Here is a 22,392-nt window from a genome sequence, read left to right as displayed (position 1 = left end):
ATATAAATAAAAGTATCCCTCTTATTTGAAACAATGATGTGTTTTTTTAAAAGCTAGATTTGACAATACATGTATAATTTAAGGAACCTTGGTAGATCCATGTAAATCTGGTTTTGTTTGTTTGTTTGTGGGAGGTTGGAGTGAAAGGGAAGGAGTTAAGTTGGGGGTCTCATGTAGCCCAGGCTATTGTGAAACTCCTATGTAGAAGAGGCTGACCTTGAACTTCTGATTTTCCTACCTCCTGCTGCTGGGAATATAGATGTAGGCTAGCACATCCAGCCTTAGTTATAATCCTTGAATTTGTCTAAGGAGAAGCAGTAATGGTTGTATATTTTTATTTTTCCCAAGGCTGGGCTGCTGCTGACCCTAAATCACAAAACTCTGGTGTGCTTAGTTTTAGCAATTCAAATGGCTTTTTTCAAGCAAGTTCCCTCATTTCCACTGTACTTTCTCTGAACACCTTGAATTAAAATTTCCTTGTTTAGGTTTGTGCTCAGATTCCTCTGTGACATTTGGGGGAGAAACCCAAAAGCTTCTGTTGCCTTTTTAGAAATGAGGTTTGAAAATCATATTGTTTGCCTTTTTAGAAATGAGGTTTGAGAATCATATTCAAAAGCATCCACCTTTGCCTGTAGACATGTAAGTCATAGGGCGCCATGAGTCATTTTGTCATGTTAGAACCTGCATTTGCAAATGATGCCTGACCTAGTTCGGAATCACAGCAGGCATTCAGGAGATGTTAGTGAATGACTGACCGAGGCGGCACCTCAGCATCTAAGGACAGTCCATCTAAGAAAGCTTTGTCTTTTCTGAACAGGTTGCTGCTATGTAGAAAGCCAAGAAGATTTAATCTTAGCACTGGCTGGGTGTAGTAGGAAAGGAGACACCTTCAGCTACCAGATAATAAGGTCGGATTGTAGGTGCTGATGTTTTATTAGGAAGCAAATATACAAATAGTCATCACATCATCAATGTTCCAGTGATAGGGTGTACCAGCTGTCCTATTTCAGCCTGGTCCATTTCTTTATTACTTGTACTACCGCTCCTCAGAAGTATGAATAATATGTATTTTCTTTTAACAGTACTGATTTTTACTGAAAACTTAAAACTTAGATGTACACTGTAGTACTATGTCATAGAGTATGGGGGACATAAAAACAAAATCCTCCTTCCTCCCTGCTTCATCAGAGTAAGACTCATCTTTAAGCTAAAAATTTGGGTCAATACAAGGAAGTAGAATAGGAAATAAGGTTTTAAGAGTTAAATGTTACTGACTAGGTGTCTTGGTCATGTTTGTTTTCCTCAGCCAGTTATAGAAATAAAAAGCAGGGGAAATCTCAGACATAACACACAGCAATAGACAACAAGCTATTAAAAGTGTAGCGTGCACACACACAGAGAGAGATAGAGAGAGAGAGCACACAGAGAGAAAGACTCCACAGAACAGAGGTAGGGATTCAGGGACTGAAGTCTGTTTTTCCCATGGAGGACTGGGGTTTTAAGTGTTTTTGGTATTCTCGAATGGGTGCCCTTCCCCTAATTTTGAGTTGACCAGTTGAAACAAAGAGGAGCTGATAGACATAGAGCTTCAGGCAAATGTGTATTTACAGCAAGCAGTATGGGGCAGGTTCCTCTGCCCTAACTTGAGGCTGGGTTGGTCATTGAGACAAATAAAGGGAAACTAATAGGTCCATAGCTTCAGGAAAACATCTTCAGGACTGACCTTGAACACATCTGACCAGTCCTGACTGGTGAGCTGGGAGAGGAGCCCTGCTGATGGGAGAAAAGGCCCTCAGGCCTTTGTCTCAGGTCAGAGAAAGGAGGAAGAAGCCGAAGTTTGCCAGGTGTATTATCTATCTGTGCCCCCTTTTCCTGTCTGTCTGTCTGTCTGTCTGCCTGCCTGCCTGCCTGTCTGCCAGCATCTGCTCACCCCTAGTTCAAGAGTGGTTAGAGTGGTTAGATTTCAGGCTTGTCAGCTATGGAACCTTGGGCAAATTATTGCTTTATTACTCCAATGTGAATAATGAATAGGCATTATGTTGTTCTCTTTTCTGTTTTTCTTTCTTTTTGCTGTTTGTTTGTTGAAACATGGTTTCTCTTTGTAGCTCTGGCTGTCCTGCAACTCATGCTGTAGGCCAGGTCGGCCTCAAAAGTCATAGAGATCCACCTGCCTCTGTCTCTAGAGTGCCAGGATTAAAAGCATGTGCCACCTGTTTCTTCTTCTCCTTTTCCCAGACAAGGTTTCTCAGTGTATCCTTGGCTGTCCTGGAACTTGATCTGTAGACCAGGCTGGCCTCGTTACTCACAGAGATCCTGGGATTAAAGATGTGTGCCACCACCACCTGGCATTATGATAGGCTCCTTAAGAGAGAGTGTGAGGCATAGGCACTTTATGTTGTACTCTCTCTGGTGACCTTCCAGGCCCCCAGACAGGAGACAGGAAAACCTGGTTTTTTGGGGGCAGTTTAAATACCCTGTGGGAGTGGTCTTGGGCATATCTCCGGGAGGGGTTATTATCATTTGGAGGGCTTTCTGAGATGCAGCAGGGTTTGGAGAGAGATAGGGGAAGGGACTTGGGTGGAACTTCCACCATAACATTCCAGACTCTGGGTAGGTATATGGATGCCAGGGGCTGTGGCAAAGCTTTAAACATAACACCTAGTACCAGAAAAAACAGGATGGTGTTTTTCTTCTATCGCATTTCTGATTCTATTCACAGTTTTCTGGTTGTACATGTTTGGTGTCTTTCTAGGTCTCATTGAATATTTAAACATTTAAGTGCTGTTACCACTGTCTGACAGGCAAAATTTCTTAGATGAATTATCCTGGCAAAATATCGAGACCATTTCCAGGGTGTATCTTGTCTGTCACTTATTAAATTCAAACATTCTGTGAAGCATTTTTTAAACCATGAGGAGGATCCCAGGTAATGTTAGATTGTGTTTATATTTCTTCCATGAAGAGGATGCCAGGTAATGCTAGATTGTGTTTATATTTCTTTTCCTACTTTCCTTGGTCACTGAGAAGATTCATAATAAATGTTACCAGAGTTGTTCAGGTCAGAGCCTGGGTTCTGGAAGCCCTAATAACCTAGGTTTGGCTACCTGTCCTCAGTATATTAAATAAACAAGTAATAGTGAAAGTTCATCAGAGAAAGGCCACATTCAATGTGGTCACATTAGAGAGAACAAAGTCCAATACCCCCCCCCCCCAAGTCTGTCTTCAGGGCACTGAAGGTTCAAGCAGAGGGTCAGAAGCATACTTGGCTAAGCTGTCCTGGTCTGGGCTTCAGCCTCTGCTAAGAGGTAGCCTAGCCTAACTAGTTGTCACCATCGTGTGAGATCTCTTTCCCGGAGTCTTCCTCTGGATGGCTCCAGGCTTCAGCCTTTTCCATTATTGGGCTTGAGATTCGCTCCAGAAACTCCAATGTCCTAGGGATTATCATCTCAGTGGTCTGGTAACTGAGAGGAGGGGCACACATTTCTCATCAGAATATCTTCATTCCTGCCAAGCTTGTGGTGGTTTGAATAAGAAAGGCCCCCATCGCCTCGTTTATTTGATGCTTACTTAGTCACCGGGAAGTGGCACTGTTAGGATCGAAAAGATTAGGAAGTGAGGATTTGCTGGAGGAAGTGTGTCACTGGGGGTGGGGGTGGGTTTGAGTTTTCCAAAACCTATGCCAGGCCCAGAGTCTCTCTCTTTGACTGTGATCAGGATGTAGTTCCCCTCTACCCCTCCAGCATCTGCCTGCATGCTGCCATGCTCCCTGCCATGATGATAATGGGCTATATCTCTGAAACTGTAAGTGAGCCCCAGTTAAGTGCTTTTTCTTATAATAGTTGCCTGGGTCCTGGCGCCTTTTCACATCAATATACTAGTGACTAAGATACTTGTATATTCTTCCAGGATTTAGGTGAGCCAGGCAATTCATGTTTTGAAGTTCAGATTTTTAAAACTGTCCCCCTAAAATTAAAAATGTTTTCCTTACATCCCTTTAAACCATGACTCACCGTTTTGGTTTTTCCTCCTCCTCCTTTTTGCATGTTTATGAACGTGTGTGTGTGTGTGTGTGTGTGTGTGTGTGGGAAGCCAGAAGTTGACATTGGGTGTCTTCTCTAGTCACTCTTCACTCTATTTACCAAGGCAAGGTCTCTCCTTGAACCCAGAGCTTGACAATTAGTCAGCTTGTGTCCCTCACCCCCACAATCCCATCTCTGCCTCCAAGGCTCTGGGATTACAGGTGGCCACCAGTTTTGGACAGGTGCCGTTCTTCACAATTGCATACATAGCAAGTGTTGTCTACAGACCCATCTCTCCAGTCCCATCTTATTTTGAGACAGGGTAGGGCTTTACTATGTAGCTGAGCTCAGGCTGGCCTCCAACCTGCAATACTCCTTATCTTGATGAATTAAAGGCATGCAACAACATACCTATCTTTTGAAAAGATGCATTTATTTGAGTGTGTGCATGTCAGTGTTCATGTGGTGATCAGAGGACGACTTCCAGGACTTTGTTCACTTCTATCATGTGATTTCCAGAGATTGAATCTAGATCATCTGCTCAGTGGCAATTGGCTTGACCTGGTGAGCCTCTTTTCAGTACTTTTGTTTTTGGAGACAAAGCCTTATGTAGCTCAGGATGCAGTTGAACTCTGTAACTGAGGATGACTTTGAACTTTTAGTCCACCAGCCTCTACCTCTTAAGTGCTGTCATCCACCTAGACTTTTCTTTCTTTTATTTTTGAGCTGTATAATTTTTTTAAAAAGACAATTTATAGCTGTTAACTGGCTGGAAACCAGGACACCTGGCTGGACAAAATTCTTTATGCCAAGGTTTTCTTCTATAGTTCTATATTGTTACAGTTTCTGAAGGTTTAATTTAGCTCCTTGAGCATCACATATTTGGTTGAATACTATTACACAAATATTGTAGGAATGAGGCTCCTACTGTAAATAAAAGGGCAGGCAAAGACAGTGACCTTGGTAAGTGCTCCAGGGAAGGATTAGCTTTACATATTGAGAAACTTGGGGGGGGGGGGACGGACGACTGACAAGCTGCTAAGTTTTCGTGGAAAGAGATGGAGTATGGGAAAGAGGAAGGAAGCAAGATTTATTTAACTTGAGCTTTATTAATAATTATTGGAGTAGAATAGTGGAAGTCATATATAATATAAAATAGAAGTGCGCAAAGGTCTTCTACATCTGGAAGTATAAGACCTGTTGTGTTAGTGACAAAACGCTATGACCAAGGCAACTTATAAAAGAAAGCATTTAATTTTGGGCTCAGGGTTTCAGGGGGTTAGACCATGACATCCTGGCAAAGAGTATGTTAGCAGACAGGGAGGCAAGAAGCTGGAACAGTAGCTAAGAGCTTTACATCTGATCCACTAGCACCAGACATAGAACTAACTAGTAATGGTCTGGGCTTTTGAACCCTCAAAGCCCACTCCCCAGTGACAAACCTCCTCCAACCAGTCCACACCTCCTAATCCAGTGTTCTCAAGTTACTAATGGTATGACCCTTTAATGCCTTCCTCATGTTGTGGTGACCCCCCCCAACCATAAAATTATTTTCATTGCCACTTCATAAGTTTGTTACTGTCATTAACCATAATGTAAATGTCTGATATGCAGGATATCTGATATGTGACCCCTGTGAAAGGGTCCTTCCACCCTCAGGTTGAAAACCACTGCCCTACAGGTGGATCTCTGTGAGTTCGAGGTCAGTCTGGTCTACAGAGCTAGTTCTCGGATAGCCAGAGCTACACAGAAAAACCCTGTCTCAAACAAACAAACAAACAAACAACAACAACAAAACAAGATAAACCCCAAAGCAAACAAAAGGAAAAGAAAACCACTGCTCTAATCCTTCCCAAACAATCCCCAAACTGGGGACCTTGCATTCAAATGTAAGAGTCTATAGGGGCGATTCTCATTCACAACACCACACCTGTCCATGCTATTTTGGGACACAGCGTCACCCGAGGGTTCTGGGCCTGCATCCTCTTGACAGGCATCGCCAAACCCTTAGGGGCACAGAGGATGAGAGCCAGGAGCCTCCAGGCTGCCAAGTCTTAGTTCCTACCCTCGCATTAGGCCCCGCCTGCATGCCCCGCCCTATCGTCCTGGGCCGGCCCAGCCGGCTCTCTTCTGCGCAGGCACCTGCCTAGCCGCCCCGCGAGGAGGGGTCCTGAGACGGCCCCAGGGACGCGCAGTGATTGGCTGCAGCTGGCGGCTGGAGCTCTGCTCCAGCGGCGCTTGACAACCGCAGTCTGCGGAGCTGAGCGGTCGGAGGCGGGCTAGGGGCGGACGCCGACGGGGACCGGCTGACGAGCTGATGGATTGACGTGCGGGCTGCTAAGCCCAGACCGCCGCCCTCGCGCTCGCGCCTTAGCCAGGAATTGGCTGCCCTGGGGCTCCCCGGCCGCCGGCCTCTCTGCCGCGTTTCCCTCTGCCGCTTCTGCCGGCTCCGCCCGGAGCCCTCCCTCAGGTGAGTGGATTCCAGGAGACGGGGGCGGGCCGCCGGGCACCGAGGGTTGCCATGGTCACCCGTCGCCACCTGTCACGATCCCGAGGCGGCGCAGACCCCACAGTCCCCCCCGTCCCCGGGGTGGTGTCCGCGGCCGGGAGGAGTGACTTGGGTAGGCTTGGGTGGTGACTGGAGAAGATGGGTCGCGGCTGAGGCCCGGGTGTCTAGGGGACAGGACCTGGGACCCGCCAGGCCGTCTATCCAGGCCGCCGCTCCTGGACCACACCTTCCTTCCCCTGGTTGCCAGCCCGATTCCGGCGGCGGAGCAATGCGACTCGCCCTGGCATGGGGTACCCACCTCGCCTCTGCTGAGGGGCGCGGGGAGGGCTGACTGCGCTGCATCTGCCTCGCCCCTCTGCTGGGTTGGAGCAAGACTCAGGGTTGCGATCTTGTCCCTTTCCCGGCTCGGCGAATGGGTAGGGAGTGGCGGAGCTGTGGGGGAGACACGGGGAGGGGGATCGGGTTTCTGACGTCAGTGGTCACTAGGAGCAGGCCTTCGGGGGTCTGGGAGGGTGGGGACAGGGGCATTGACTGAATTTCGAACGCGGGTTGTGCCCGGGGGCGCCTGCGTAAAAGACACCGTAGGAGGTTGTGGAACTCAGAGGGTTAAGCTTCTTAGCCGAATTGGGGAAAAAGGATAGGGGCTCTAGCTCTGGGACGACGCCAAGGCGAAGGGGTAGGGACCAAGGTAGGTTGGAGCAGTACTTGGCCTGATGATTTTTCCCACTGTACATCCAGGCGTTCAGTTAGTAACTACCAATGATGTCTAAGGGGAGTCCCTGGTTTCTTTCTTTCTTTCTTTCTTTCTTTTTTTTTGGCAACTTGGTTCTCACTGCATAATGAAAGGAGAAGTCTTTGTTCCACCCAGATTCATTGGTTGAAATCCTGACACTTAGTTTTCCTCCTTTGTTGTAGAGTTCATAGAATGCTATAAAAAGTTAATGGCACAGAAATTAACATACAGGTTTAAAAGAGCTATACATTTTTTTCACAGAAAATACAGGTTCAGGGTTTTTGTTTTGTTTTGTTTTTTGTCTCAAGTGTTGGCATATGTTGTGCTAACATTTTACTAGAAAGGAGAAATGCCCAGGAGCCGATTTTCCTTTATATGGCATAATCTGGAGTTCTCATTTATAAGGAAGATGTAATGAGTCATTGTGTATTTAGATTTGGGTGAAGGTACATTGCTTCCAACAAGAACATAACACATAAATAGGAAAGACAACTAAATAACCCATAGGTAAAGCAACCAAAACATAAACTCCTTGAATTGGAGTGCCATTATTGATTGTGTGCTTGCGAGTGTGTGACATTTAACTTGTTATTTCTCACCCTGCCACTTCCTAGTTTTTGTCTCTTTTAATGAAAATCAGTAGTAGGAATGTATTGTAAGAGAGCAAGAGCTTTAACCTATGTTTCCAGTTACATAATTGTGCACAGTCTCTTTTGTTTTGTTTATGAAATAATTTGTCACTGAATGGACACCATATGACTTGTTTAGTAAATGCTTCAGTTTGAAAAAACATTTCAGAATAAGTAAGATGCCCAGGCTGAATGGTGATGTCACACACCTTTAGTCCCAGCACCAGGGGAGGCAGAGGCAGGTGGATTTCTGAGTTTGAGGCTAGCCTGGTCTACAAAGCTACACAGAGAAACCCTATCTTGAAAGACAAAAAAAAAAAAAAAAAAAAAAATTATTGGTAGTTCAGTTCCCTAGAAATCATATTGCCTGGATGTAAGCTTCTCTTTGTTATTGTAATTACAGCCTTGGAAGAGAAATTCTATCATTGACCTTGTTTTCTTTCTTATTCTGTAAAACAGGAATAATACCTAGTGTTGTTTTAGTCTGAGAGTGGACAGTGATGTTGACTAAAACAATTCATTTGCAAGCATTTTGAGAAAATCTTAAGGCTTCTGTTGACTACCTTTCATTAGAGTGTGATTCTGACAAAGATCATTACCATTTTGGTGTGATCTTTTTAACATCTCTAGATATAGGACTGCATTTATTACAGGAGCCTTAAAGGATTTATGGGAACACTTGAAGTGTATTCCCATTCTTGGTGGAGTTTTTCTTTTTTCTTGCTTATGTGGTGATATTATCCAGTCCATGGGATAATCCTTAGAGTGCATCACCACTTGACTAATGAAGACATAGCTTTATTCCCTCTGACTTAAATTTTTCAAATTGAGGTGTAGATACCATTTCAGACTGGGTGTGCAGTTCAGTGGCAGAGTGTCTGTCTTCCACAAGACCCTGGGCTTGATCCCCAGAGCAACAGAAATGAAGTAAAGGATAAATAAACTTCAATATCCATGAAACAGACCTGTAGGCATGTAAGTGACATATGAAATAGTCCTTAATTTTACTTGAAGAGTGGATATATTTGTACAAAACAAAGATGATATAATAATGAGAAGGAAATATTAACATTAATTTCTAAGATAACATAGAAATTTCAAGATAGATTTCCTGTAGAGTTAACTGAAGCCAAGTGAGCTCTAAGCAGAGTTTAGTTTCTTTGTTCTTAGGTACAAAAGTTTAATTAAGAAGCTTTGTCTTAGGCAATCTTAGTTAATGAATGTCAATTTCTCGAACAACACAGGAGAAAAGTCAAATTTTATTTTTGTAATTCCAGTTTTTGAGTTTGACTGATATAATGTTCATCATTATTTAAATTCTAATTCCCTCTCTTGTTTTAAGCCCTGCAGAAAGAGTACTGTAATGGGAGCAGGCTGGATAAGATCAGTGGTTCTCAACCTGTGGGTCTCAACTCCCTTGAGGAGTTTGAACAAGTCTTTCATAGAGGTCACGTATCAGATATTTACATTAAGATTCATAACAGTAGCAAAATTACAGTATGAAGTAGCAACGAAAATAATTGTATGGTTGGGAGTCATCACAACATGAGGAACTGTATTAAAGGATTGCAGTGTTAGGAAGGTTGAGAACCTCTGGTTTATATAGATGTATTTCATTCTGGGCCATGTACTTATTTTCTCTAGAGGCAAATTTCACACCTCTGAGCATAAACATAATCCCCCGTAAAATAATTATCACACAGGGGCATGAGAATTAATATAGACAATGTATGGAAGTATCTAGCACAGGACTCCATGTAAATAAATGTTAGTACCTTTTCACTAACTCTGTATAGATTTAAAGACTAAAAGTATGGGGTTGGGGAGATGGCTCCATGACTAAAAGCACTGACTGCTCTTCCAGAGGACCTGGGTTCAAGCTCTAGCACACATATGTGGCTTACAACCATCTGTAACTCATCCAAGGCATCCAGGGGATCTAATACCCTCTTCTTACCTCTGTAGGTATTAGGCATCTGAGTGGTGCACAGACATACATGTAGGCAAAACACTCATATATATTAAATAATAAAATAAAATGCAAAATTTAAAAAGAATAACTTTTATACCCATTCTTAGCAGGAAACTTCATTGCCCCTTGAAGCTCCTTGGTATTTTTATATATAATTTCCTTACTTCATGTTCTTTATAAAATACCACATTTTCTTAAAACCAAGTGGTGTGTGTTTGCACATGTTCACCATAGTAACTTAAGTATCTGAGTAAGCAGACTGGTGTTAGCACATAAAGTTTCTAAAATATATGTTTAAAACTTTCAATTGTATTTATTTTGTACGTGTGCACACAGTGCACGCAGAGGACAGCTTGAAGGAGTTGGCTCCCTCTTTCCTTAATGTGGGTCCTGAGGTCAAACTCATTGAGCCTGGTGGCAAGTACTTTTTCTTACTGAGGAAACTTGCTAGTACTAGTTAAATGCTTTTGTTTCAAATATTTATTTAATTAGCCTGGGTAGTGGCTCATGCTGTTAACCTCAGCACTTGGGAAGCAGAGGCAGGGATCTCTGTGAGTTCAAGGCCAACCTGTCTACAAAGTGAGTTCCAGGACAGTCAGGGCTACACAGAGAAACCTTGTCTCAAGAAACAAACAAAAATTATAAATGTTTATGTGTATTTGTGTAGGGTGTGTGCATGTTAGGGCTGGTACCCAGGGAAGCCAGAGGTTCCCATGTAGCTGAAGTTAGAAGTGATTGTGAGCTGTCTGAAGTTGGTCCTGGGAACTGAACTCAGTCCCTCTGTAAGAGCAGTACATGCTCTTAACTTGATGAGCTGTCTCTCTAACTTCTGTTTTTAACATTTTTTTTCAAAGATTATTTTGAACACTTAGAATTAGGTGAGTTTTGTTTTGTTAACAATTTTAAGAAAAATTGGGGGAGGGTGGTGTTTGGGGATTTAGCTCAGTAGTAGAGAACTTGCCTAGCAAGCTCAAGGCCCTGGATTCTGTCTTCAGATCAAGATAAACTAACAAACAAAAAACAAAAACAGAAAACCCCAAAACAAATAAACAAAAAACCCCAACAAATTGGGAGGTAGGTATGGTGGCACACACCTGTAATCCTTGCCCTTGTATGGTAGAGACAGGAGGATCATTATCAAAGCCAGCTTGAGCTACGTAAGATCCTGTTTCAAAAAAGCAGTTGGGCATGGTGCCTAATGCCTGTAATCCCAGCACTTGGGAGATAGAGGCACATGGATTGCTTGTGAGTTTGGAGGTAGCATGGTCTACATTGCAAGTTCCAGGACAACCTAGACTACAATAATGCCTCAAAGGTGAAGGGATAGGTTTGGTGATGAAATTTTAGGGAATGAAAAAGTAGATCACACATACATGATTACATTAGGTATTTTTTGTGCATTCATTGTAAAATGCCCTCAGTTTTGGGAAGTGTTAGTTTCACTATATGTAGTTACTGACCAGACTATACCCAAAATACTGTGTTCTAATCTAGATGCTTTAATTAAGACAGATATGGCATATATTCAGAGGAGCATCATCCAGATGGTAGGGGATATGAAGAATGATTTTGTAAAGCTCCGATAACAATATACATAAGGTCTAAGAATAGTACCCAATGTTTATTTATTATAAACACAGCAGTTAATCTTGTTTTGGGGATTCTGCTCTAGTTTGTAGTTCAACAATAGAACAGAAACTTTGTGATCTAATTTAAACTTTTTTCATATGTGTATTTTTTAGCTTAATTTTATTTAAAAATTTCAAGGGTTTAGTTTTGCTTTTATTCATGTGTGAATATGTGTGTGCACATGCCATAGGTGCCTTTTGTGACAATAAGTAGAGTGTTGGATCCCTGGGAGCTGGAGTTATAGGATGTTGTGAGCCATTAGATATGGGTGCAGAAACTGATCCTCTGAACTGCTGAACTATCTCTTTAGCCCCAGTTTTAATTGTTAAGTTAGTTATCTTCATACCAGAAACCATTGGCATAGTGCACATCTTTATCTGTAGCACTCAGGAGGCTGAGGCAAGAGAATCTCAAGTGTGAGATTTAAGATGATGATGATGATGATGGTCCTTTGAAATGGAGTCTCTGTGTTTATAAGACTGCCTGGAATTCCTGAGGTTCGAACATATACTCCTGCCTCAGTTTCTCAAGTATGTGGGACTACAATGGCACACCACAGTCGTCCTGAGTGAGGCAATCCAGGTCCAGGAAGACAAGCATTGCATGTTTCTTTTCTCTTTAGATATGTGTGTTTCATTTAGAATACTCACAGAGGTTAAGTTGCTAGTAAGCAAGCAGGGCACTTTGAGGAAAAAAAGGGATGTTCCCAGGAAGGGGAAATATAATATAATGTTATAAAAGGATAAAGGGGAAATCATAAATGGAGGATAATCTGGGGTGGGGAATGGAAGGGCAGGGTGGAGGAGGGGCAGCTAATACTAAAGGCCTTTTGAAAAGCCATCTGGAAACCTGCTACACCACAGTAGAAACTTCCTAAAACATAAATATGTATAAAAGGAGTTTAAGTAGCATTACCATATGAAGGGAACAATAGCCCAAGTAAACACCATATGCCACCAAATAAAACCTCCAGTACCAGGAATAGATTACATCTTTTTGAGTTGTTGGCCAGTGGGGTTCTATAGATCCTGCAAACATTACAAGATGTTGCCAATGTAATGTTAGCCTTTACAACTTGATAGTAAGACATTGTTGCTGAAGACAGTGCATTCTTGAGTCATGGAACATGGAGAAATGTATCTGGTCCTCAGCTAGAAGCTGCACTCTTACTTGCTGGTGTTCTTAGTGCTCATACTGCTAGAAGGTGTTATAAACAGCACCAGAGAAGAAAAGTCATCATCGCTCTCACCCAACTATGAATGCTATGAGCTATAACACTGGCCTGCCTGCACGGTAAGCCCACTGGGACAATAGTGACACAAATGTCATAGGAGTGACTGTTATTTTTGATATTAAAGTCTGCTCTGTAAGATGGGAGCCATACCTGGTAATGACTAGTTAGGGCATTGGCCATGGGGAAAATCTGTTCCTGTTATTCTGCTAAATGATCATAGCAATAATAAAATGATTCCTAATTACATATTGCTATATTCGTGGATCAGTGCCAGTGTGAGAAGTTGTCTTGGGTTATGAGACAGTAAAAATGTCTCTGCAGTAATACTACTTCATTGACGTATACTGATCTGTTTTTTAGGGTTTATTTTTTAGTTATATGTATGAGTAGGGTTATGTTATATGAATGTGTGCAGGTATCTGGCTGTACTGGCACTCACTATGTAGACCCATCTGAACTAGAATTAACTGCTTCTGTTTCTAAGCTCTGAGATTACAGATGCATGTCTCCATGCCTGACTGAGAATCTGAAGTTTTTCTTTTTCTTTTTTTTTTCTTTTTTCTTTTCCCTGACACAGGGTTTCTCTGTGTAGCTTGAGTCTGTCCTGGAACTTGTTTTGTAGTTCAGGCTGACCTTAAATTCACAGAGATCTGCCTCTGTCTCTCAAGTGCTGGGATTAAAGGTGATTAAAGGTGTGAACCACCACCACTCGGTTTAAGGTGTGTGTGTGTGTGTGTGTGTGTGTGTGTGTGTGTGTTTGTGTGACAGGGTCTCAATACACAGCCTTGACTGGCCTAGAAAACTATGTAGGGCTCCCTTCAAACTCAAGAGATCTGCCTGTCTCTATTTCCAGAGTGCTGGTATTTTTAAAGTGTGTTTTGCAGTACCTGGCAAACTGTGTGCTTATGTTTTATTATTTAAAAAATACTTTGACATAGGATCTTGTTATGTAGCCTAGGTTAGTTTGCAACTTTATGTAGTCCAGGCTAGCCTTGAACGTGTCATCTACCTGCTTCAAATCCTCAAGTACTGAGATTACCATACTTGAGTGTTTGTACAACACTCAACTCTATGTAGAAATTTTTATTTTTTAAAAATATGTCACATGTATGCAGTTGTCTGCAGAAACCAGAGGAGTTGGATACTCTACAGCTCGAGTCACAGGTAGTTGTGAGCCACTTGATATGGGTGCTAGCAACTGAACTTGGGTTCTCTGGAAAAGCAACAAGCTCTCTTAACTGCTGAGCCACCTTTCTAGCCCAATATTTATTTTTTAAAGTATTTATTTATTATGTATACATTGCTCTGTCTGTATACATGCCTGTATGCCAGAAAAGGGCACCAGATCTCATTTCAGATGGTTGTGAGCCACCATGTCATTGCTGGGATTTGAATTCAGGACCTTTGGAAGAGCAGCCAGTGCTCTTAACATCTGAGCCATCTCTCCAGCCCCTTTAGCCCCACATTTAAATCTTTTGAATGTGTAATATTTGTACATGGTACAAAATTAAAAAGATTTGACAGGATACATAATAAAAAGTCATCTAACCATTCCTATTACCTATCTTGGTCTTTGGGACACAACTATTATTACCACTTCCTTGTATCTTTTTTCTAGAGACATTTCAGGTATATTTACAACATATGATTGAGCTAACTATTTCTATAGCTGTTTAAAGTATCACCAGGCTTTAAATATCTTTTGTCTCACTATGTCCCAAATTGTTTCTAACTCATTATATTCTTGTCACCTCCCCTGCCTTATTTAATTGTTATGATTAGGAATGTGCCACCATGCCTGGGCATGTTTTTTGTTTGTTTGTTTGTTTTATCTTTTAAAAGTTTGTTCTCTGGTGTGTATGTGTGTATCAAAACTTCTGATTATTTTAGACTTCATAGTACCCACCAGAATATGTTTCCTGTTACTAAAATGTGAATTGAAGCAAGTCACAAAAATTAAAGGCAAATCATAGAAACAAAGCTGTAAGCGCTTTTTCATGACTATCCTATTTTCCTCAGCCTTAACTTTTGAATCATTCTTAGCCTCCTCTGTTTTCCTTCTTTCCAGTTCTGTATTATAAGTAAGCAACGTCATTGCAAAGGAACATTTAAGTAATCTCTATTTATATTTGGTTAGAAAGCTAGCCCTGATTTTTCTTTTGAGATATTGTCTCCCAAGCTTGCCTTGGGCGTACTAGATAGCTTAGGGTGACCTCAAACCCTTATTAGCCCTGATGGGGCCTCTTGAGTGCTGAGTTTACTGTAGATCACCACTTGCAGCTCCTTCTCTATGTATGAAAAAATATTTTTGTTACCATTTTTTAAAATCTGTTAATGTCTGTCTTCCTTTAATGTTAGATTTCTAAAAACTAGTTTTCTATTCAGACTTTTTTATTTATAGTTTGTGTTTATGGGTGTTTTGCCTGTATGGAGTACCTGAAGAGGCTAGAAGATGCCATCAGATCCCTAGGACTGGACTTAGAGAGGGTTATGAACTGCCATGTGGGTGTTGGGAATCACCAGGTCTCCTGGAATCCTAGTTTTCTTTTCTTTTCTTTTCTTTTTTTTTCTTGTTGTTGTTTTTGAATAGGGTCTCTCTATGTGGTTCTGGCTGTGCACACCTACACCAAATGAAGATAACTTACTGGAGTTGGTTCTCTCCTCTCATTGTGTGAGTCCTGGGAATCAAAGTCTTCAGGCTTGGCAGCAGACGTCTTAACCTGCTGAATCATCTTGCCTGTCCCAGCTATTTTACTTTTATATCATTAGATATTTGAGTTGAAGGGCTGGAGAGATTCAGCAGTTAAGAGCTCTAGCGGCTCCCCCAGAGGATCTGCGTACATATTATAGCCCACAACCATCTGAAACTCCGGTCCAGGGGATCTCATGCCCCTCTTTGGTGTCCTCAGGTACCTCATGCACATGGTGCACAGATATATAAGCAGGTGAAACAAACATACACATCAATGAGCCCAGCATGGTGGAGCATGTCCTTAACTTCAGCATTCAGGAGGTAGAGGCAGGTGGTTCTCTGTGAGTTAGAGGTCAATCTGGTCCATATAATGAGTTGCATGTTAGCCAGGTGCTATAAAGAGAGACTTTGTCTCAAAAAAAAAAAAAATTTTTTTTTTTAGTTGAAAAACTATCTTAACACAATCTTCTCCCTATCCATGCAGCTTCTCTGCATGACAGACAATATGCTATTTGATGCATTCTAGTTGCCTGTACATTTGTATTTCTCTTCGTGAAGAAACAGACAAAAATTAACAGATTGAGAAGAACAAAACTGGATTATCTACAAGCTCTTGCTTGATTAGAATGACTTGGTCTTATGAGAAAAATGTTAGTCATTAGATTACATTTCATGCAGCTAGTCCATTAGTATGGTAATCTTTTTCATTGCTCTGAGTAATTTTTAATTTTTTTATATATACTATTTATTTTGTGTATGTATAAGTCAATGCATGTTTTGGAGTGTGCCTGCCCAATGTATGGGTCCTGAACATTGAATTCAGACTGTCAGGTTTGACAGCAAGGACCTTTACTTGGTCAGCCATATTGCCAGTGTTTGTTTCCTTTAATACAAGTATTTTATTTTACTGTTCCCAAAGATAACCCAAATCATACTTACAATCCTGGATCTTGTTTCTGGAACTAGATAATTCTTGTCTTGCTCATCTGCCTGTTGCTCTGTTCTGTTTTCAGACACATAGATGCCATCCAAACACTTTCTGATGTCTTTGTTCTTAACTATTGTGGCTTGCTGATCCAGAGCCATAGAATTTGAAACAAATTTAATGTCATTTCTTTCAAGGATTAACTCATTCATCTGGGCTTGAGAAACAGAACTTATTTTTCACCCAAGAAATTTCAGGTTTCAACCAGAAGCAAGTGAGCATATATGCATACGTCATCTTATATTGGAAGCTCAGTGTAGATTGTGTTCTGAACGTAACTATGGATATTTCAGACAGTAGCCATCTTCCTACTAGAGCCTCTTCTTTTTCTTTTTAAGGAGACTCAGCTCATGTTGATGTGACTGAAGTTCCCCTGCAGTGTTCCTTACAATAACTGCACCCCTCAGTGTGATATCACATTTTGTGGAATTTGGACAGTCTGATTGCTGAGAATGTGCTCCATTTTCACAGTAGATGTGGCAGAGAGAGAGAGAGAGAAAGAGAGAGAGAGAGAGCACGTGCTACCTTTGCCCATGTTACTGTAATCTATCAGGGGCCTAAGTGTTTCCTGTTCATTTTAATATTTGAAACAAAACAAAACAAAACAAAAAAACCCCAGTTGTATATGGCTTGTACAGAAGGAGAAGGCTGAAGTAAAGGTTGTTTTAGACTTCTTAGTTGTAAATCTTGCTTTCATGGCCCGTGTATTCAATTGTATCTCTACAGATGTATAGTTATTAGGAGGAGAAACTTATTTTTTCTATTGATAACATTTTTTTCATGTAATATTCTGATCACAGTTTTCCCTCCCCCATCTCCTGATTTTTTTCCACCTTTCCACATATCCAGCTCCACACCTCCTTTCTCTCTCTCTCTCTGAGAAAACAGGCAAAATTTAAAAAGTCAAACCAGAATTTAAAAAAAAAAATGAAAGAAAAAGTGCAAGAAACACACACACATACAGAATCTGTACCTTTAATCTTAGCACTTGAGAAGCAGAGACAGATCTGTGTGAGTTCAAGGCCAGCCTGATCTATAGACCTGGTCTACAGAACAAGTTCCAGGAGTTACTTAAAAACCCTGTTTTGAAAAAACCAAGAACAAAATAAAACAAAAAGCCATAAAAACACAAAATTGGAAACCATTATATACAAGCAAAAAACCAGTAAAATAAAAGTCATGCCCAAACAAAGCAATATGAGGCAAAATTTTTTTTTACAGGAATATCATAAAATTTGTTCTGTGTTGGCCATTTAATGCTGGGCATGGGGCCTGCCCTTAAGTGTGGTTTATATACCTAGTGTGACTCTGTAGGAGAAAACTAATTTTTCCTTTGCAAGCAGTTGTAAATTGGAGCTAGCTTGTTGTTAGGGATGTCCCCTATGCATGTCCCCCTCTCAGCACTGGGACCCCATCTGTCTTGGACCTGTACAGACCCTGTGCATGCTGCCCATGGGTGCATACTTGCGTCAGTACTGTCATGTCTGGAAGGCACTGTTTCCTTTGGTGTCTTCCTCCCCTCTGGGTCTTAGAATCATTCAGCTTCCTCTTTGCATAGATCTCTTGAGCTCTGAGAGGAGGAGGTGTGATGAAGTCATCTCATTTATGACTGAGTCTTGCAAAGTGTCTCACTCTTTGCTCATTGTCCCTTTAGGAGTTTCTTTATCAGTTCCCATCTACTGCAAGAGGAAACTGATGGCTGAGCAAGATACTGATCTATAGGTATAGCAGAATGTTGTTAGGAGTTACTTTATTACTATGTTCCTTTAGCGTAACGGTAGCATTTGGTTTTCCTTTAGGCCCATGGCTGATCTAATATCAGTAGAAGGAATTTTAAAGTGTTGAAATATAATTGATTTTACCAGTATGACACTGAAATTACCAATAAATTGTATATTTCAGTTGAACCTAATTATGTTTAACTCCAAAATGATTCATGAGTGACTAACCTTTGACCCATAGACTGCATGTTCCCTAGGATATGTATGAATGTAGCTCAGTGCAAAATTGTAAACTTACTTAGAATTATATATTTTTTTTGTTAAGTCTATTGGGGAAGGGGAGGTGTCCTTGACATGGGCTTTGTAGATGACAGCATTGTGGCACAGTGTCTTGAGTGTTAGACAAGCCTGATACTGTTTTTTTCTAGATTATTTGAGGCGCCTCAGACTTCATCATTTAATCTGCCATCACTCCAATGGGTATTTCTCGCAGTACTTAAAAAAAATTTGAGCCATATTTTAACACATTAAAAGATGATAGTTAATTTCACTTTGAAATACATGTACTAAAAATTCCCAAGCAGTGTTGTCATTTCTAGGCAATCAAACCTCCACATGAAACAGCAGGACTAAATTTTTTGTTGTTGTTTATTTAGGCCAGCAGTATGACGGCGGAAGAGACGGTGAACGTAAAGGAGGTTGAAATCATTAAGCTGATTCTGGACTTCTTGAATTCAAAGAAGCTCCACATTAGTATGCTGGCCCTCGAGAAGGAAAGTGGAGTCATAAATGGTCTGTTTTCAGATGACATGCTTTTCCTGAGGTATGTTAACATCATTACTGCAAGGCTTCCATGTAGCTCTTCAAAGAAGAGTATCAATATGTTGACGTGTATAATATGCTCATGAAATACTCTAAGTGTAACTTAATAATAGTTTTTATTTCATAAGGGAATATTTACAACGTACAGTAATACACTTGTTGAATGTTTTCAGTGGTGAGAATCATACAATCACAGCCTTATGGTAGCAATTTAAAAAATACTCAAGAAATCCGAGGCATTGGGAAGGTAAAGAAAACATTTTTAAAATATGCACAAGGAGTGCTTAGAAACAGATGCCATAAAACAAAGCATTCATTATAGAAATATATTCATTATTAAAAGTAAATTCACCACTACCTAGAAACAATTGTGATTCATATATATATACTTATATATATGAATATATGAAAAAATATATTTTGAATATATACTTCAGCTTTATTTATGTGTAGTGTATTTATGTTTTGCCTGAATGTATGTCTGTGTACCATGTGCATGCCTGGTACCTGTGAAGGCTAGAAGAAGGTGTCAGATCCCCTGGAACTGGGGTACTAGAAAGTGAACCCACATCCTCCAGAAGAGCAGGTCCAGAAGAGCAGGCAGTCCTTTTAAACATTGAATGATCTCTCCCTCTTGTGTATATTTTTTAAAAACAGCAATTTTCTAGGCATTGTAGTGTAAGGAGTAAGTTTTTCTGCCCGCTGCTGGTCTTGTCCCACCGCCGCACCAGCCCCAAATAACACACTGAGATTCTGTATTTGGTATAATGCTGTTGGCCAGGTACTAGTTTCTTATCGGCTAGCTCTGTCTTAATTATTAACCCATTTCTATGTATTTCCACATGGTCTTACTGAAGAGCGGGGGCCGGCGGTTCTGTTCTCTCCCATCGCTCCATGTTCACTCCTCCTTCCTCTTTCCTCCTTGTCTCCTAGTCCCTCCTATCTTCCTTTCCTATTGGCCAACAGTGCTTTATTCATTAACCAGTATGAGAAACATATATACATATATACATAATGGCATCTCCCATCAATTGTAGTGTATGCATTCAATCCCAGCCCTTGAGAGAGATAGATGCAGAGGAAGAGGCAGGCAAATTTCTGAGTTTCAGGCTAAGTTGGTCTACGTTATTTGTTCTCATCCTTTCAAATGCTGCAACCCTTTATTACAGTTCCTCATATTGTGGTAACCCCCAATCGTAACATCATCATTAATTCTATTATTATTATTACTATTTGGTTTTTTGTCTTGTTTTTGAGAGAGGATTTCTTGGTAGGTTTGGAGCCTGTCCTGGATCTTGCTCTATAGACTGGCCTTGAACTCACAGAGATCCGCCTGTCTCTGCCTAGTGCTAAGATTAAAGGTGTGTACCACCATGCCTAGTTTACTCTTGTCTTTCAAGTGTTGATACCTCTGGAATTTAGTACTGGCCTCTCTAGAAGCCTAGTGGCTTGTGATGGAATTTTACTGGTCTGAGGTGAAATGGAAAGAATTATAGGATGAAAAGTTTTCTATTAAGTTAATGTATTCATCTTAAAGATCTAACGTTTGAAATTGTGTTTTCTTCCTTTTAAAGACTAAAACATCCCTTTATAAAACTACAGTGATATATATTGTGATTGGTTATTAATATTTTTTAAATAAAGTATTGATAATCTTATGAAAGTCCTTCTGCTCATCCTTTATATAAATTTACTGTGATCATAAATTCAAAATAAGACATTATTATTGTAAAAGAATACTGCTAATGTTTGAAGAATCAGAGGTTAATCTCATTATTTGCTTTTAAAGTCTATTTTGTCATCTGCTCTGTCATCTGTTAGTGTGACCTGAATTGATTAGCATTCTGGGTTTTCTTTATTTAGGCAGTTAATTCTGGATGGCCAATGGGATGAAGTTCTTCAGTTCATTCAACCTCTAGAATGTATGGAAAAATTTGACAAAAAACGGTAGGATTTTATTTTAAAGGTTTAGTGTCTTGTCATTGGTAGTAGCCTAGCATCAAAATAGAACAATAAACACATGTAAGATGTAGCCTTCCTATGCAGCAGCACACACGGGATCCATAGGATGATTTACATGTTACAGTTCGTAAAGTCTTTGTGAGTTGAAAATGCAGATTTACTCAGTCAGTAGTGTGTATACAAAGAGGTATCAGTGCAGTCTTCAGAGATGACTTTCTGTCGACTCTTGCTTCATTGTTTACTGAGCAGCCAGCAGTAATTTTGGCCCTGATTCTCCTAGTGTAACCAATGTGGTTCTTTGCTCCCCTTCTCTGGCTGCCTTTAAATTTTATGCTTTATCATTGGTTTTTAGCAGTTTGATTATTAAGTGGTTTTTTTTGTTTTGTTTTGTTTTGTTTTTTAATTCATTTGTTGGTTGGTTGTACATTTTCTGCTTAGAGTTTGCTGAAGTTTTTTTTTTTTTTGATGACTCTTTGCTCTTACTGGTTTATTTATCTGAACTACTGTTGCTTTCATACCTTCTGTCTTTACTTGAGGCACTCCTGACAGTCTACCATCTTCTGATCTTCTGAGCTCCATCGGCACCGGGCATGCATATGGTGCACATACATATAGATAAGTAAATAAAATTTTTGTTTTGATTTTTTTGAGAGAGGGTTTCTCTGTGAAGCACTGGTGGAACTTGCTCTGTAGACAAGCTGGCCTTGAACTCAGAGATCCACCTGCCTCTGCCTCCTGAGTGCTGGGATTAGAAGCAAGCACTACTACCACCACCAATACATAATTTTACTCAATTTTTTTTTAAAATTTAAGTCTATGGTTATTTTAAGATATTCTTAGAACTATACCTTTTTGCTCTTTTTAATGCTTTTTTTTGTTGTTGTTGCTGTTTTTTGAGACAGAAGCTGGTCTCAAACTCACTACATAGCGATTAATACTATTTCTTTGTGATTAGAATTATATCAGGTATGACTTCACTATGATAAGGATCTTAGTAAAATATTTTAAGAGTTTTCTGAAAGCAGTTTTACTTTATTAAAAATTTTTTAGACTTTTAAATTTTTGTTTATGAATGTATTGCCTGCATGTATGTATGTATGTATATTATGTGTGTCTGGTGCCTGTGGAGATCAGAAAAATGTGCCATATCATCTGGAACTGGAGTTACAAAAGTTGTAAGCATCCATGTAGTTTCTGGGAATTGAACCTGGATCCTTTGCAAGAGCAGCAAGTGCTCTTACCTGCTGAGCTGTTTCTCAAGATCCCAAATTTACTCACAGTAATTTCTAAGTTCATTTGTCAATTACTGGAAAATTATGTTTTTTTAGGTTTCTTTTAAAATAATAAGTGATGCCTTTAAAAACATGTAATTGTATGGGTATACATACACACATGTACATTCTGCAGTGCACACATGAAGTTCAGAGGATGACTTAAAGCAGTTGATTTTTGCTCTCCACCATGTTGGGGTTTGGGGCTCAAACT

The 22,392-nt window shown here is 40.5% G+C and overlaps 1 protein-coding gene across 5 annotated transcripts in view; it reads left to right on the top strand.

Annotated features, from left to right (window-relative positions):
* Positions 1-6,353: 6,353 nt before the first annotated feature.
* Wdr47 (WD repeat domain 47) overlaps positions 6,354-22,392 on the top strand; it is a 49,951-nt gene continuing 33,912 nt past the window's right edge. For 2 of the 5 annotated variants that reach the window (XM_051177712.1, XM_051177710.1), the window contains exons 1-3: positions 6,644-6,944; positions 18,780-18,946; positions 20,809-20,892. In XM_051177712.1, the coding sequence (XP_051033669.1) occupies positions 18,789-18,946; positions 20,809-20,892 (242 nt within the window). In that variant the 5' untranslated portion in view covers positions 6,644-6,944; positions 18,780-18,788. Of the gene's footprint in view, positions 6,490-6,643; positions 6,945-18,779; positions 18,947-20,808; positions 20,893-22,392 lie in introns of those variants that run through there. The other 3 variants (XM_051177714.1, XM_051177713.1, XM_051177711.1) reach the window with 2 other exon arrangements.

Source organism: Phodopus roborovskii, unplaced genomic scaffold (genome assembly GCF_943737965.1).
Source record: "Phodopus roborovskii unplaced genomic scaffold, PHOROB, whole genome shotgun sequence".
In the NCBI taxonomy this organism is placed as follows: Eukaryota; Metazoa; Chordata; class Mammalia; order Rodentia; family Cricetidae; genus Phodopus; species Phodopus roborovskii.
The sequence above is the reverse complement of the archived record's forward strand: the minus strand, read 5'-3'. Positions and strand labels throughout refer to the sequence as shown.